At 35.7% G+C, this 12,110-nt stretch overlaps 1 protein-coding gene across 8 annotated transcripts in view; it reads right to left on the bottom strand.

The window, feature by feature from the left end:
- tai (taiman) overlaps positions 1-12,110 on the bottom strand; it is a 79,317-nt gene that overhangs the window by 53,670 nt on the left and 13,537 nt on the right. For 2 of the 8 annotated variants that reach the window (XM_069501218.1, XM_034973571.2), the window contains exon 1: positions 5,345-5,930. The exons of 2 other annotated variants lie outside the window; for them this stretch is intronic. In XM_069501218.1, the coding sequence (XP_069357319.1) occupies positions 5,345-5,514 (170 nt within the window). In that variant the 5' untranslated portion in view covers positions 5,515-5,930. Of the gene's footprint in view, positions 1-5,344; positions 5,931-12,110 lie in introns of those variants that run through there. 4 more of the 8 variants (XM_069501262.1, XM_069501225.1, XM_069501238.1 and 1 more) reach the window with 2 other exon arrangements.

The following is a 12,110-nucleotide window of genomic DNA, read 5'->3' as shown; positions in this document are numbered from 1 at the left end:
GGAGTTCCCGCGGGATTTTTAAAAAACCTAATTCCACGCGGACGAAGTTGCGGGCATCAGCTAGTGGATACATATTTTGATTGAACAATTGGGAGGCTGTTTATTTATAGATTGTTTAAATTAACTGCATGACTATCTAAAAATATCAATTAAGTAGTAACTACATAAATAACTACATAATTAATTTGCATATCATCATTGCAGACAATTCATAACGTATAATAACGCAATAGTGGGGTAGTTACCCCACTATTGTAGCAAAATGGCAAGGGTAATATTAATTAAGCCGAGCAGAAAAAAAACGAGCTACGACCACAGGTCATGATCAACCAATGGCTAACTCACTACTGAGCACGGGTCTCCTCTCAGAATTATTAGAGTATTTAAATTATTTAGGATAGCTGCGAAAATGTAGACTTTTTATTTACTACACAATATTATGCTTATACCCTATTCATCGAAACAAACTAATAGGGACATCCCAAACAACCGCACATCACTGGTCAAGAAATCGCACGTCATTGGTTGCAGATAGTTAGACGTCACGTTCCGTCCAAAATGTCAGTCTCTCATGCGGTGCAGTCGTTGTGTCTTTTGGTGCTCCTTAGCTGCTTCTAAATACTCCTGCTTTCGTTATAGTTTTTGATTATACGTTGCCTGCTCATTGGACTGTATTATATTCACTTCGTAATTTGGTATGTTTTCGGACTGATTCTTGTTCCTATTGTTGACCTAGCTTGCTCACTGTTCCTGTTTCTTAACTTCCGATATTTAATTTATTATTAAGTAGTTATTACTTACAATAACTATACACGTACAATATATCATTATTCATTATTAGTAGAGTACTAAAACTAGTAGAACTGTATTTAAATCTAAATTAATAATGACATTGGTTTAGCAGTGTTAGCAAAGTTCATCTCTTGTAGGAGTAAAAAAATAATAGGTTTAACATTCCTACACTTTTAAGGAATTAAATGTAACTTGCATTGAAGGTCATGAGAAAACTTGCATGTCTGAGAGTTCTCCATAATGTTTTCAAAGGAGTAAATTCGAGCAAATACGTAAGGAGTTGGCCAGCGTGGTGGAATATAGCTTAAGCCCTTCTCATTTTAAAAGGAGAACCGTACTCAGCAGTGGGCCGGCGGCGATAGGTTGAGATTTGAGATGCTGATGATGATTCTACACGAACATTAAGGGAGTGTGTAATTAAATATGAAAACACATTGTGCTAAAACAAGGTTTTGGTATCATGTTCAATTACTGGTTATTGAATTACGTTAGATAATAAAATAAGAATGTGCTGACATAAATCTTGGCGAATGGCTACTAAACACCAATCGCTTAGTTAGGTAGGTACCTACTAAAACAGTAGTCCAACACAAACGATCATAACTCAGAAGTATTTTGATTACTCATCCACTCTATCTCTAGTTTTAATATTTATTTTCATTTGAAATTCTAATTAGCTTATTTTTCTTATTCGTCAATAACTAAGCGTAGTTCAGCTTAATGTATCTACTCACTACTGAAAATAAATTCTGGGTGTACATCATCCCTGCTGTAAAAACAAATACTGGCTTCCTTGTTTTTAGGGTTCCGTAGTAAACAAGGAACCCTTATAGTTTAGCCATGTCCGTCCGTCTGTCCGTCCCTCCGTCCATCCGTCCTCGGTTAATCTCAGAGACTATTAGTGCTAGAAATCTGTAATTTGGCATGGGAATAAATATTAATCACGCCGACAAAGTGGTAAAATAAAATTGTGATAAATATATTTTTTTTAGGGGATCCCTACATGTAAAGTGGGGATGATTTTTACGTCTACCCCATACCCCAATTTTTATTAAAGTGTGGGGGGGGGGCCTTTATCAGCCAAATGGTAGTATATAGGAACGTGAAAAAAATCACAGCAGTAGGATATATATAATCGATTTTAAAGGAAACCTATCATGGCTAAGTAGGGTTTACAGGTTAAGGAGTTATATCTGTTTTTCGAGGTTAATTATATAGATATTATAAGTTGCATATTTAACTATCGTCCTTCGAGGGTCCGTTTGTAGAAGTGGACCGTGAAAAACCATGGAATTCAAAATATCCTCAATATTCATAAATAAAATAAAAGCACTATCCTAGATCAGCTATAATAATTGTGACTACGGAACCCTACGTCCTAACCCTACCTACCTAACCCCATTAGATACGAAGATAATACATCTTGTTTTAAATGAACTTGCTCAAGGTCAATGCCAATGCAATGTCGTCACTTTTCGTATCTGGACGAGACCGACTTCAGTCGATGTCTTTCGAGTTCTTCTCGCGGGAACTCAGAAATGACACCTATACAGATAAACTAAGGAACTTAAACAATATCTAAATACAAAATTTCATTTATGTTCATTTTATATATGTAAGTCCCTAAGAAACATCCTAGGGACTTACATATATAATGTACAAGAATTGCTCGTTCAAGCAATAGTAAATGATGAAAAACATTTCGACATGAAATCAAATTAATCGAATCAAATGATTAATTAATTAGAAATTACTAGCTTATCCCCGCTACTTCGTCCGCATGGACTACACAAATTTCGAACCCTAATTTTATCCCCTTAGGGGTTGAATTTTCGAAAATCCTTTCTTAGCGGATGCCTACGTCATAATAGCTATCCGCATGCCAAATATCAGCCTGATCCGTCCAGTAGTTTGAGCTGTGCGTTGATAGATCAGTCGGTCAGTCAACCAGTCAGCTTTTGCTTTTATATATTTAGATAACTTTGTAGACCGGAGAGATGAATTGGGCAACTATGATTTATCCCCGAGTATTTTTTTATAAATAAAGAATAGAATAATACTTGATTTAAGTGAATAGGTATTTCCTTACGCAGAACACTATTATTTCTACAGGATCTTAAAAAGAATACAAACATTGGGCAAAGAAAAAATACTTCTAATAAAGTAACTAATAATGAAGACAATGACAGATGAAGATGAAAGCTGTTCTCTATAAAAACTAAACTTTTAGACCCAGTGATTGATCAACCCAACGTCGAGCTCAAACCAGTAAGAAGCTTGACCCATTATTTGGACAGAAGTAAAACATAGTAGTTAGTAAAGTAGTTGACAGAGTGAGCCTAATTTCTAAAATAAATCAATTTATTAAGATTAGAAACCTCGTAATTTTTTAAATTATGAAGTGAGTTATAACATAAAATCCATAGTACTTAAATATCTTTTATCGACGTGGTCGTCTGTTTCTGAAGGTGAATAGTTTTTATGGTGAACATTTGCTTAAATTTATTGCGTTTTGTGGCATTCCAAACATTTACTTTTCTATGAAAGGGGGATTTAGGTTGAAGGTTAGTAGAGAAAAGCATTTTTTTTAAAGAACCATGAATAAAGACTCAGTAAAATAATGACAGTCTATAGAGCATCCTTTGTTTACTTCTTTAAAGTTTAGAAATGGAGCTAAAAAAGTATGATTGCTTCAAGCGGGCCAATGTGACCATCTTCCTCGTTTGGTATTCCCAAAAAAAGCGGCTTTATGATCGTTTCTGTTCATATTGCAGCATCCTAACAGCAATACGAGCAGAAAGCCGCCTTTCATTGCACGAAGATTTTTCTGACTGTAAATCATTTGAAACGCATTGCGTACTAATTTTAAGAATAACTCAATTTTAAAACTGAATATATTCTGACCATCATCAAACTATAGTAGTTCGGTTTAGAAATAGAAAAATTGCAAAGACAGCTGCTACGGGTTGTATAAGAACGTGACAATAACTCCGACACCTTTAGGAAAGCTCCAAAGCAGAAATCGAAAAAGAATTTGAAACAAATTTACAAATCTAAATATATAAAACGAAAAGCTGACTGACTGTTGGAAAAAAATGAGTACATAATATTTTCAGACCCGTCCCGTGGGACCTCCACTTGACCCGTGAAACGTCTCTTAAAAATGAGATGTACGCTGATTTCTCTGAGGTTTCTGTACCGATTTGGATATTTTTATAATTACAGGAAATTCGCGAGATGGTTCCATATAATTTTTAGATCCAACTTCTTAATCTACGCGCCTAAGTTATGGAGATTCAGGAAATTTTGATGGTAAAATAATATTGTAGCTATCAAGCAACTACTTCATGATTGAACTCACCAAGTTATATAATTACATCATCAGGATTGAGTCCCAAGCCGCAATCCTGATGATGCAGGATACTTCTAACTGCACTTTTAAGCCGTGGGGATTTAGGAAGTCATATAGATATTGTGGATCCCAAGCTACGACTTCATGATTGAACTCCAAGTGCCAACTCTCAATCCTGATAATGCAGGGTACTACACTCTTAAGCCTCCTAAGAGGTTTGAGACTACGAAACCTCTACGAAGTCGTTGAATGGTACCTACAGTACTAATTCACCATCAACAGTTCTTATATCTTCACAGCTTAGGAGTGCAGTACCAATCATCAGGATTGGGGGTTGGTATTTGGAGTTCAATCATGAAGTCGTTCCTTGGCACCTGCAATATTAATTCACTATCCTGGATCTCCATAGCTTGGGCGAACACTAACCTACCAGCAACAAGGTTAAGGATCCAAAAAAAAAATGGATCATCTTGCGAAGTTCCTCTAGTGATTAAAAATATTTTGCAAATCGGTCTAGAAAACCTCGCAAATCGGTGTACATCTCATTTTGGAGGGACCTTTCAAGGGTTTAGCGGAAGTTCTGACCCACGGGACGGGTCGGCACTCGGTAGTATTGGATGTTTGTTTTTTGTAAAATCAGTATCAGCTGTGTTAGTAAGGTTTATTGTACCTTTAGAACTTGCTACATATGAAAAGTCCCAGTTTTCAAGTTAGCAAGTATCCTTTTTTCGGAACCAGGTACGTAGTAGACTACTAATTTTCAAAATTTCAACTTTCCTAAAATAACGTAGGTCTGGGATTTTGGACTATTGCATTTGTGTAACGAACTTATTATAATTTAGTTAACTTTAATTGTTTTGAATGATTCGTTAATTCATTTTCTTAATACATAGTTACTTACTATGAGATTTATAGAAAAGCGATTTTTTAATTTCTCATAGACATCTTGATTGAAATCTTTGCATACGGACCCTTTACTAACACCTGAAAGCTACAGAAATATGACTTATTTATAACAATTTAAAATATAAAAACAATCTGAAGCAGATAGTTAAGTAGATGAAATACAATATTGGAAACAAACAGCACCATGACATTGTACCTAATGCAAATACTGGAATTAAGTCCAGTACCAAACAGGGCTCGCTGGTTATTTCCTTTAGTTATTATAGGCATAATGAGCTCCTGAATCCTGATTACCTTGAAAATGTATTGACCGCCACATCAATATCGTAAAAGAATTCCGCCAGTCCGTCAACCTCCGAATCCGGTGTCAGTGAGGGAGGCAATGTGGCTGTCGGCGAGGCCCCATCGGCCGAATGAGCCGCGCAATTGAAGAGCACAGGTTCCGTTTGCACCATGGGCAACATTGTTACAGATTACACCAAATTCTTACACTAGCACCGCTATCAAAACTAAAATATACATGAAAAAACTTTGAACACAATTTATATCTGCATCCAAACACACACTGCATTGCGCCACGCTCGCTGCGACGCTATTTTTCAAGCAGATTTTAATGTTTCAAAAAATTTCAATGTCTTTTAACAATTCAATGAGTACTGAGATGTCGAGGCGTCACAATGTGTAGTTTTACAGAATTGACTAATCAGAACATGCACCGACTTTATTACGCAGCTAATAAAGTAATGTAATTTTCTATCGATGCTCGTGCGAAACGTTCGCTACAAAACGACGATGAAAGTCAACTGAAAGACGAGACATACATATACATACATCCTTGTCTACTTCACAAGTTATCAACACGGTGCGACGGCGGCAGCGCGATACGACACGCAGTGCCGGCGCGACGGTGCGGGGCGGTAGCTGCAGACTGGCTCAGCTCAGCCATATCGCCGCTACACTCACTCCCACGTCATTTTCATCTCGATTTTGTCTCTGTCTCACTCGCCGACTCGACGGCCCTACGCTTTGTCGAGTGGAAACGATCTTGCACGAAACAATAATATTGGAATTCAGATAAACAATTTTATTAACTTAACAATCTATTAAAAGATGATTAAAATGTATTAAGTATTTAATTTATCTACTAAAGGTCGAAACAAATGTACATAGAAATGTGGCTTTACAATGTTTCAGTCCTCAATTCTTTAATCTTTAATGGTAAGTAATAGTCACGTATAAAGAATTTAATAATAAAGATATTATCAAGACCTTATTTTTCTCCTTTTCAACAAACAACAGTTTATCGTATGATATAACTACGTCAGAAGGCTAGCAACGAATAGTTAGATATCTATAGACATGAAAGTGAAATGGAACAGTATTCGTGTCAAGTGCACAATTTAGATAACAAGGTCAACGTATTGCATAACTTATTTTAGTGTTAATGCCTATTTGAGAATATCCACTTTTTATTGCAGTTGATGTCAAATTGATGCATTAAAAACAGCTAGATAATATGTATAAAGACTAAAGAGTTAATTTGTAATTACAAAACTCACATTTAGCTCAATATTCATTAGTTCCAGCTATAGACCATGACTTACTTTTAACATAATATATTGTGATGATTACGCAATGATTTTCATTAATCATATCAACAAAGAGGAAAGATAACTTTTTGCGCTCTCATAAGCAGAAATGATACAAATAATTTTAATTAATAAAGTAAATTCGAAATGTGATTTGATTACTGAAGTACAAATTGCAAATTTAAGTATTACGAATAAAGGAGTAGTAGAGGAAGAGCGCACACGCGCGGCGTGTGCAGATATCGGTGCAAGCGGCCCCGCGGATGTGTGTCAGTGGGTCACGGCAATGACGTGGCACACGGCCGCGCCGAGCCGCGCACTTCATTCTAATTCCGCTTCGCCGGTGTCTTCGCATCTACTGCCCATTTATGCCCTAATACGTTAACCTGTCAATTCGACACATCGTTCACATACCCTTTTACATAGATGCTTCAAGCCTAGCCACGGTTGACATTGACCGACTGAGGAGCAATGTTATAATCATGTGACAAACCACATCTGACTTATGAATTCTATTATAACAACTAATACTCAAATTACCTACCTTAAGATAGACGAACATCAAGACGAATGTTTTTTCTTGTGATAACTTTATAAAATACAGTAGGTGTGTCTCAAAAATTAAAGTGTTTACCTATCAGGATTTGGTGGTTCTGAATATTGTGAAGCATTTTATTTACGAGTCAAGTGAATATATGCACAAGGAACTACACAGAACCAAAAATTAACAATATAAGAAAGTCTACCTGCAAGAAGAAAGTAGTTATTTTTGTATTTTAGAATACCAATCCTTAAATACTAGTTAGTCTAATATGTCGAGTCTCAATTACAAAACAGGTGGAATAAATACTCAACTAAGAAAAAAACCTTGCATTTACGATATTAACGCCTATTAGGTCACTGATGCAAAAGGACACACTCCGTCTCGGGGGAAATCTTTAATATAACGAAATGGAATGAGTAATGAGACCTAAAGTGGTAAATATATTGCTGTGGGACCAAGTGGGACAAGTAACTCAATATTGAAAATCAATGAAGGTAGACGAGAAGACAAGATTTTGTTAAGAGCGTGATATTACGGGGTCGTTTACAGTGACTAAAGTTAGAAGTACAAAACGTACAATAGTTTGTATAACAAGGAAATCCTTGTACAAATCCTTTTCTTTAAGTCGTCAAGTCAAGTGTCGTAAAGACTTATGTGTCGCCGCTACTTATCAATAATGCCTGTCAATTAAGTTTCACAATTCATGACTGCGCTTGCGTCGCTAACTCGCTCAGTTGTAACGGTTAGTTCCATGAATGACAACCACGATCCTAGATACTCACTGGTATATTACTCATTGGTATTCCTAAAAGTCTCTGCCAAATACAACGCATCATATTTTATAATTAATAATTATTGGCTCAAGGAAAATTTATATGCAACAAGGACTTCTTCAAATTATTTTCAAATAGATATACCTGCGGTTATTTTTTTGAGTTTTACTTTGTATATCATAATATTTTTGTCCATAATATTTGTTTTAAGAATGCAAAATGTTACCACCATATTGTGACTGTTGTTGTTATGAATTATTTTGTGGACAAGTGTTCTTCTATCAATGATTTTAGATCCTACGACGACATTTAGAGACTACGACGATATAGTAACCTTGAAACTGATACAGCCAGGGCTAAATAAATAATCAAGCAAAGTGTGTGCCACTAGTCACTGCAATCTATGAACTAACCAACTTAACTCATTAAATTTTGAATCAGAAAATGTTGTTAGAACTTCGTTCATCACTAACTGATTTGATTGTAGATGCATCTATGCAACATCATAAATGAAAAGTTTATTCTATTTTTTTTTTTTAGGAAAACCAACAGCTTAAATTGATCTTAATGATCTTAAAATTAAGTAACTAGTAGCTAATAATAGGTTTTCTCAGTTAGATACTAAATTAAAAGTAAGATGAACACAGTGACAAGCAAACTATAACTAGATATAATTACGTAATACTAGCAAACACATTTGTTAAACTTTGGCGTACACTATTCACATTCCCATAAAACAAGTCTATGCTGGATTCGTTATAAATTGAATTTAGATTGCGAGAAGCGCGAGCAATGAAGGAGTTTGATCTGTTGTTCGTTCTAGATACTGGTATATGGAAAAAAAAAAAAAAATTTGATTGCAACTGCTGATTTTGTCACGACAGCTATTCATCATTCTTTAACAGTCTAGTCGTGCCTAAAACTGTAAACTCGCAATAATTATTCTTATAAAATACAAATTTGCCTAGATATAGCTGAATTCCACCGATATAGAAGAGTCATTGAACAGTGGTAACCGAACTTAATAGCCGATAAACAGCTCCTCCAGACACGAGAGTGAAACACTTGCAGAAGAAAGAGCACGACACGCCCAAGTTGCGACAATATGTATACGATCAATACAAATAGTCTATTAGACAAGTGAAACGTTATAAGTTGATATTTACAAACATCACTGTGCTTTGATGTACATTTTGAAAGGAAACATTGTAACTACCTCGATTTTTATGGGAAATTTAAGTAGGTATAGTACGCGACAGGTCGACCCTCATACCCCGATTGTCATCTCAACCTGTCACGGACTAGGTATACCTAGGAGTACTATTAAAATATTTTCTTTAATTTATACTAATAAATAAAATTGAAGTGTCTGTCTGTAATTTAGAAATAACCACCTCATATTAAGCTCATATGGTTATTTAAACTGTACCATAACTGAATCACACGTTTTTAAAATTTTGATCTGTCTGTCTGTTTGAACGGGCTAATCTTCGGAAGGGCTGAACCTATTTTAACCGACTTTAAAAAAAGGAGGAGTTGTGTTTTTCTACCTATGTACATCGAAATCTCCGAGATTAGTGAACCGATTTGCGTAGTTTCTTTTTTAATCGATAGAGAAACTTTGCCACATTGTTCCATAAAAAAATTGGATTCTGCAAGGTACTGAACACCTAAGCCGTGGGGATTCGGGAATTTCTGATGGTGAATTGATATTTTAGGTACATACCACCAAGCAACGACTACTTACACTAAAAAGCATAAAATAAAATAAAATATTAAAAAACCGACTGCCAAAACCACTACAAAGTAAAAAAAAATTTTGTTTCTACGCTACTACATTTTTAAGTCACCCAATACAGCTGTACAATTGCTGATTTTTATACCGCGAATATTGAATAGCATTAGATGCTCTAGGGCTAGGAAGACTCAGACTCGTAGAGCTCGAATTTAATTTGGTAAGAGTGCAAGTGATGTGTCTTTAGCTCATCCTTAGCTCATTAGTTCCAAATTAACACATCACACTAACATTATAAAGGCGTTTGTATGTGTGTTTGTGTGTGTATGTTTATTACTTTTTTAGGGTTCCGTACCTCAAAGGGAAAAACGGAATCCTTATAGGATCACTTTGTTGTCTGTCTGTCTGTCCCTCAAGAAACCTACAGGGTACTTCCCGTTGACCTAGAATCATGAAATTTGGCAGGTAGGTAGATCTTATAGCTGACATTTGGAGAAAAATCTAAAAACCGTGAATTTAGGGTTATCACACAAAAAAAATTAAATTGTGGTCATGAACTAATAATAAGGTTTTTAATATTCGAAGTATCATGTGAAAGGGCACCTGTGCATTCTAAAACAGATTTTTATTTATTTTTATGCATCATAGTTTTTGAATTATCGTGCAAAATGTCGAAAGAATACGACTGTAGTACGGAACCCTCAGTGTGCGAGCCTGACTCGCACTTGGCTGGTTTTTTCATGCAAAAACTACTGGACGGATTTAGCTGAAACTTGGAATGGAGTAGATTATACCTTGGTCACATAGTCCACTTTTCATCTCGGAAAATCAAAGAGTTCCCACGGGATTTTCACGTGTATGAAGTCGCGGGCATCAGCTAGTAGTGATATATTCTTAGCAATTACACTATCGTGTTTAATTATATTTATAAGACGTAAAGCATCATAAAATGTGGCGCTTGGAAAAGTGATTTAGTAACAACAACATTATTATATGTAAGCTGTTGTACTAGTCAGACCAGTTTGACGTTTCACTGTGCGACACAATCCACTTATTTAATGATTATCGATGTTTTTTAATTTAATTCAGTACAAACATAGATTGAATAATATTAAGATATCGTAGAAACATCGACTAGCCAAAATGACGGTAATTAACTTTTATTAGATTCATACCTACTCTTAGGGTTAATTTTTATGAATAAGTAGCAAACTCTTAGTTGTAATCTTTTTTGTGCCTATAAAATTTCAATTACAATGGTTTAGATTTAGAACATATTAACGACCATTTTTTATCAATCATCATCATCATGAATCATGATCAACCCATTACCGACCCACTACTGAGCACAGGTCTGCGCTCAGAGTAAGAAGGCCACGCTAGCCCAATGCGGATTGGTAGACTTCACACATCTTTGAGAACATTATGGAGAACTCTCGGGCATACAGGATTCCTCACGATGTTTTCTTTCAGACGATTTATGTATCAAATAGTTGTATTTAACTTAGTAAGTATAGTACGCGACAGGTAAAGATAGCAATAGGGGAGAGAATGCCCCCGCACAACCGTACATCCTCCGCGCTAACCCGGTGCGGGCGAACGTGAGTGACGTGCGTCCCCCGCCTCATACCTGATTGACATCTCGACCTGTCGCAGACCATAGATACTGAGTTTCAAGTTCATGAAATAAAATATTAGTAATAGGTAGTATACCGACATTTGAAATTTTAAGTCTTGTAAAAAGTGCTATTTAGTTATCATTTGTAAGTTTTGTTTACGTATTCATTAGGAAAACAAGAGGCAAGTTTGCCGAGCAGAATCCTCGCAAATGCGTTGCTGCGTCACGTGGGCGGGCAGATCGATTGGGCGGACGACAAACCGAGCGCGTGCGCGAACACGATCTTAAATATCGACCACAAACTTTTCACCCAACACTTTTGGGGCAGGTTAGGCCTATGCTCTGGGGTCAAGGTCACGTTTCTTCTTCCCGCTGAAATGCTGCACATATGATTTTCATTATTTGACAAATTCATACTAATATTATAAATGCGAAAGTGCGTCTGCCTGTCTGGTAGCTTTTCACGACTCATCTTAAGTTCTGTTTAACCGAAAAAAGTATCTACTACAAATTTAACCTTTAAGTACTTTACTGGCGATCAAACTAATACAAATTTTGTTTGTGTACTTAACAAAAACAATCTATGAAAAGTTTAATTAGCTGCAACATGTAAACCTACATTAAAATATTCTTTTCTATGATAATTAAATAATAAAATTACCTTTCGTGAAGAGTCTATTGAAACAGAATATTCGTGATTGGCAATAAAAAGACGTCATACAGCGTAGGTAATCGTAATACCTAATTGAATTGATCGTTTATATAATTTCGTATAAAATATCATAGCAAACATAATAGAAA

Source organism: Maniola hyperantus, chromosome 1 (genome assembly GCF_902806685.2).
Source record: "Maniola hyperantus chromosome 1, iAphHyp1.2, whole genome shotgun sequence".
Classification (NCBI taxonomy): domain Eukaryota; kingdom Metazoa; phylum Arthropoda; class Insecta; order Lepidoptera; family Nymphalidae; genus Maniola; species Maniola hyperantus.
Note: the sequence above shows the minus strand (reverse complement) of the source record. Positions and strands in the feature narration are given on the sequence as shown.